At 41.5% G+C, this 2,031-nt stretch overlaps 1 protein-coding gene across 1 annotated transcript; it reads right to left on the reverse strand.

The window, feature by feature from the left end:
- Positions 1-507: 507 nt before the first annotated feature.
- On the reverse strand, positions 508-2,014 carry LOC111240072 (tripartite motif-containing protein 16-like). The gene has a single exon (XM_022770053.1). It carries the CDS (start codon positions 1,989-1,991, stop codon positions 1,068-1,070), a length of 924 nt encoding a protein of 307 aa, XP_022625774.1. The 5' UTR covers positions 1,992-2,014; the 3' UTR covers positions 508-1,067.
- Positions 2,015-2,031: the final 17 nt, after the last annotated feature.

The following is a 2,031-nucleotide window of genomic DNA, read 5'->3' on the forward strand; positions in this document are numbered from 1 at the left end:
TTGGATTGCTGGCTGTGTCTGTATCGTGATCGAGTCACAGCAAGTTTTAATCAGGTCTGGATGAAAACTTTACAACCCAGCAGCTGAACACTGAAACAACATTCTGAAGTTTTGTCTTTATGAAAATCAACATCTCAACACATGAAACCACCTGAAGTCAACTAGCACACATCTCTTGTCTTATGTGTGTCAGGACTGGACTGAGCTTGTTCACACTAAAACTCACCAAATGATTTCTCTTTCTGTGTCTGTAATGAACTCTCTTTATTGACTGAGCGCACAAACAAAGTGTTGGTTATAAAAAGCAACAAGAGAAAGAAAACTCTGCTCATTTCTCTGTGACAAAGCTGTTTTAGTGAAGGACGCTGAAAGGACAGAGACTGACTGACATGTTCTCCTGCTCTGAACATCAACTCTGGACTCTCATATCAGTTTCACATTTTCTCCATCAGCTCTAAATCAGATCCTGGAAAGAAGATAGAGGAAAATGTTTGATTGATTCTTGAGGAAAATCAACTTTATTCATGACGTGAAGCTTCAGTTTGTTCACACACTGAGTCAGTAAAGTCTGTTCAATGACTCTCGTTCAGTGATTTCATGAACAGATTCACTTCATCCACATTCAGTTTGTTTCACCTGAATCTCAGAGAGGGAAAGAAAATAATGAATCATCTCCTCACTGATTATTATCATGATAGTTACAGTTTGATAAAACCTCAGATCTTATTTGTAAGTGGATTTAAACAACAACAACATTTGATCTGACAAACACATAAATGTAAATGTAATTATAGATTTCTGTCTTTACACAATGAGAGCAATACATCTGTGATAAAGGAAGGTCTGGTGATTTCTCTGTTAAGGCCCAAACAACAACAGACAAACACATCAACACAAATGTTCCTGAGCAGTGATATCCTCCATGGCTCCAGCTCCACCTAAAGAAACTCCAACATCAACACAACAAGAAACCAGAAGAGGTCAAAGTGCTGACGATGACTCAGCAACAAACACAAAGACACAAAATACACTTAGGAACTCAAACACACATTTGAACTCACTTCTGTCTATTTCAGTTTACACAACTCTGCTGTGTCTCCATAAAAGTAAAACTCAAGTCCAGCATAGAGAGGCTGAGTGAATGTGGTCTGGACTCTGTGGAGGAGAGTCATGGTTCCAGAGATGCTGTAGAAGGACAGAACACCTGCTCTGTGATCCAGGTACACTCCTACTCTGGAGGACCGAGGACCTGAGACTGGAGTGTTGATGTTGTTGTACCACAATATATAACTGTTTTGGTTACAACTTAATGCCCAAGATTTGTCATTGCGTCCAAACACACATTCATTCCTGCTCCCTGCTCTGCTGATATTTTTGTATGAAACTGCTACAAAAACTCTTCCTCTCCACTCCACCTCCCAGTAACAACGTCCAGTCAAACTTTCTTTACTCAGGACCTGATAACATGTAGTGAATGTGTCTGGGTGACTAGAATAAGACTGATGTTGACTCATTAATGTTGCTTTTCTGTTTCCCTCAGATAATAACAGATATGTGTGTGCTGTGTTTGGATCCAGTGTGATTTCCTGTGAATATTTTAAGAAGTCAGCTCTGGTCCTGGGCTCTGGTTGTGACAGTAAAACATCCACTTCAGTCACTGTCAGTGAGATGTTTGTCCATGTGTCTCTCAGAATGTCCTGTAGTTTATCTCTGAGCTGTGACACAGCTGCTGTCACGTCCTCAAAGTAGCTCAGAGGACGGATATTGATGCTGGATGAGTCTGTAGATTCACTGAGTCGTGACAGTGAGGGGTAGTTGTGTAGAAACTGGGTGTGATCCTCTGTGTGTGAGAGCTGCTTCAGCTCAGCGTCTTTCCTCTTCAGCTCAGTGATCTCCTGCTCCAGCTTCTCCTGAAGCTCTTTGACTCGACTCATTTCAGTTTTCTGCTGGGATCTGATCTGCTGCTTCACATCGGAGCTTCTTTTCTCCATGAGACGGATCAGCTCACTGAAGATCTTCTCACTGTCCTCC

Source organism: Seriola dumerili, unplaced genomic scaffold (genome assembly GCF_002260705.1).
Source record: "Seriola dumerili isolate Sdu_G_001 unplaced genomic scaffold, Sdu_1.0 BDQW01009841.1, whole genome shotgun sequence".
Classification (NCBI taxonomy): domain Eukaryota; kingdom Metazoa; phylum Chordata; class Actinopteri; order Carangiformes; family Carangidae; genus Seriola; species Seriola dumerili.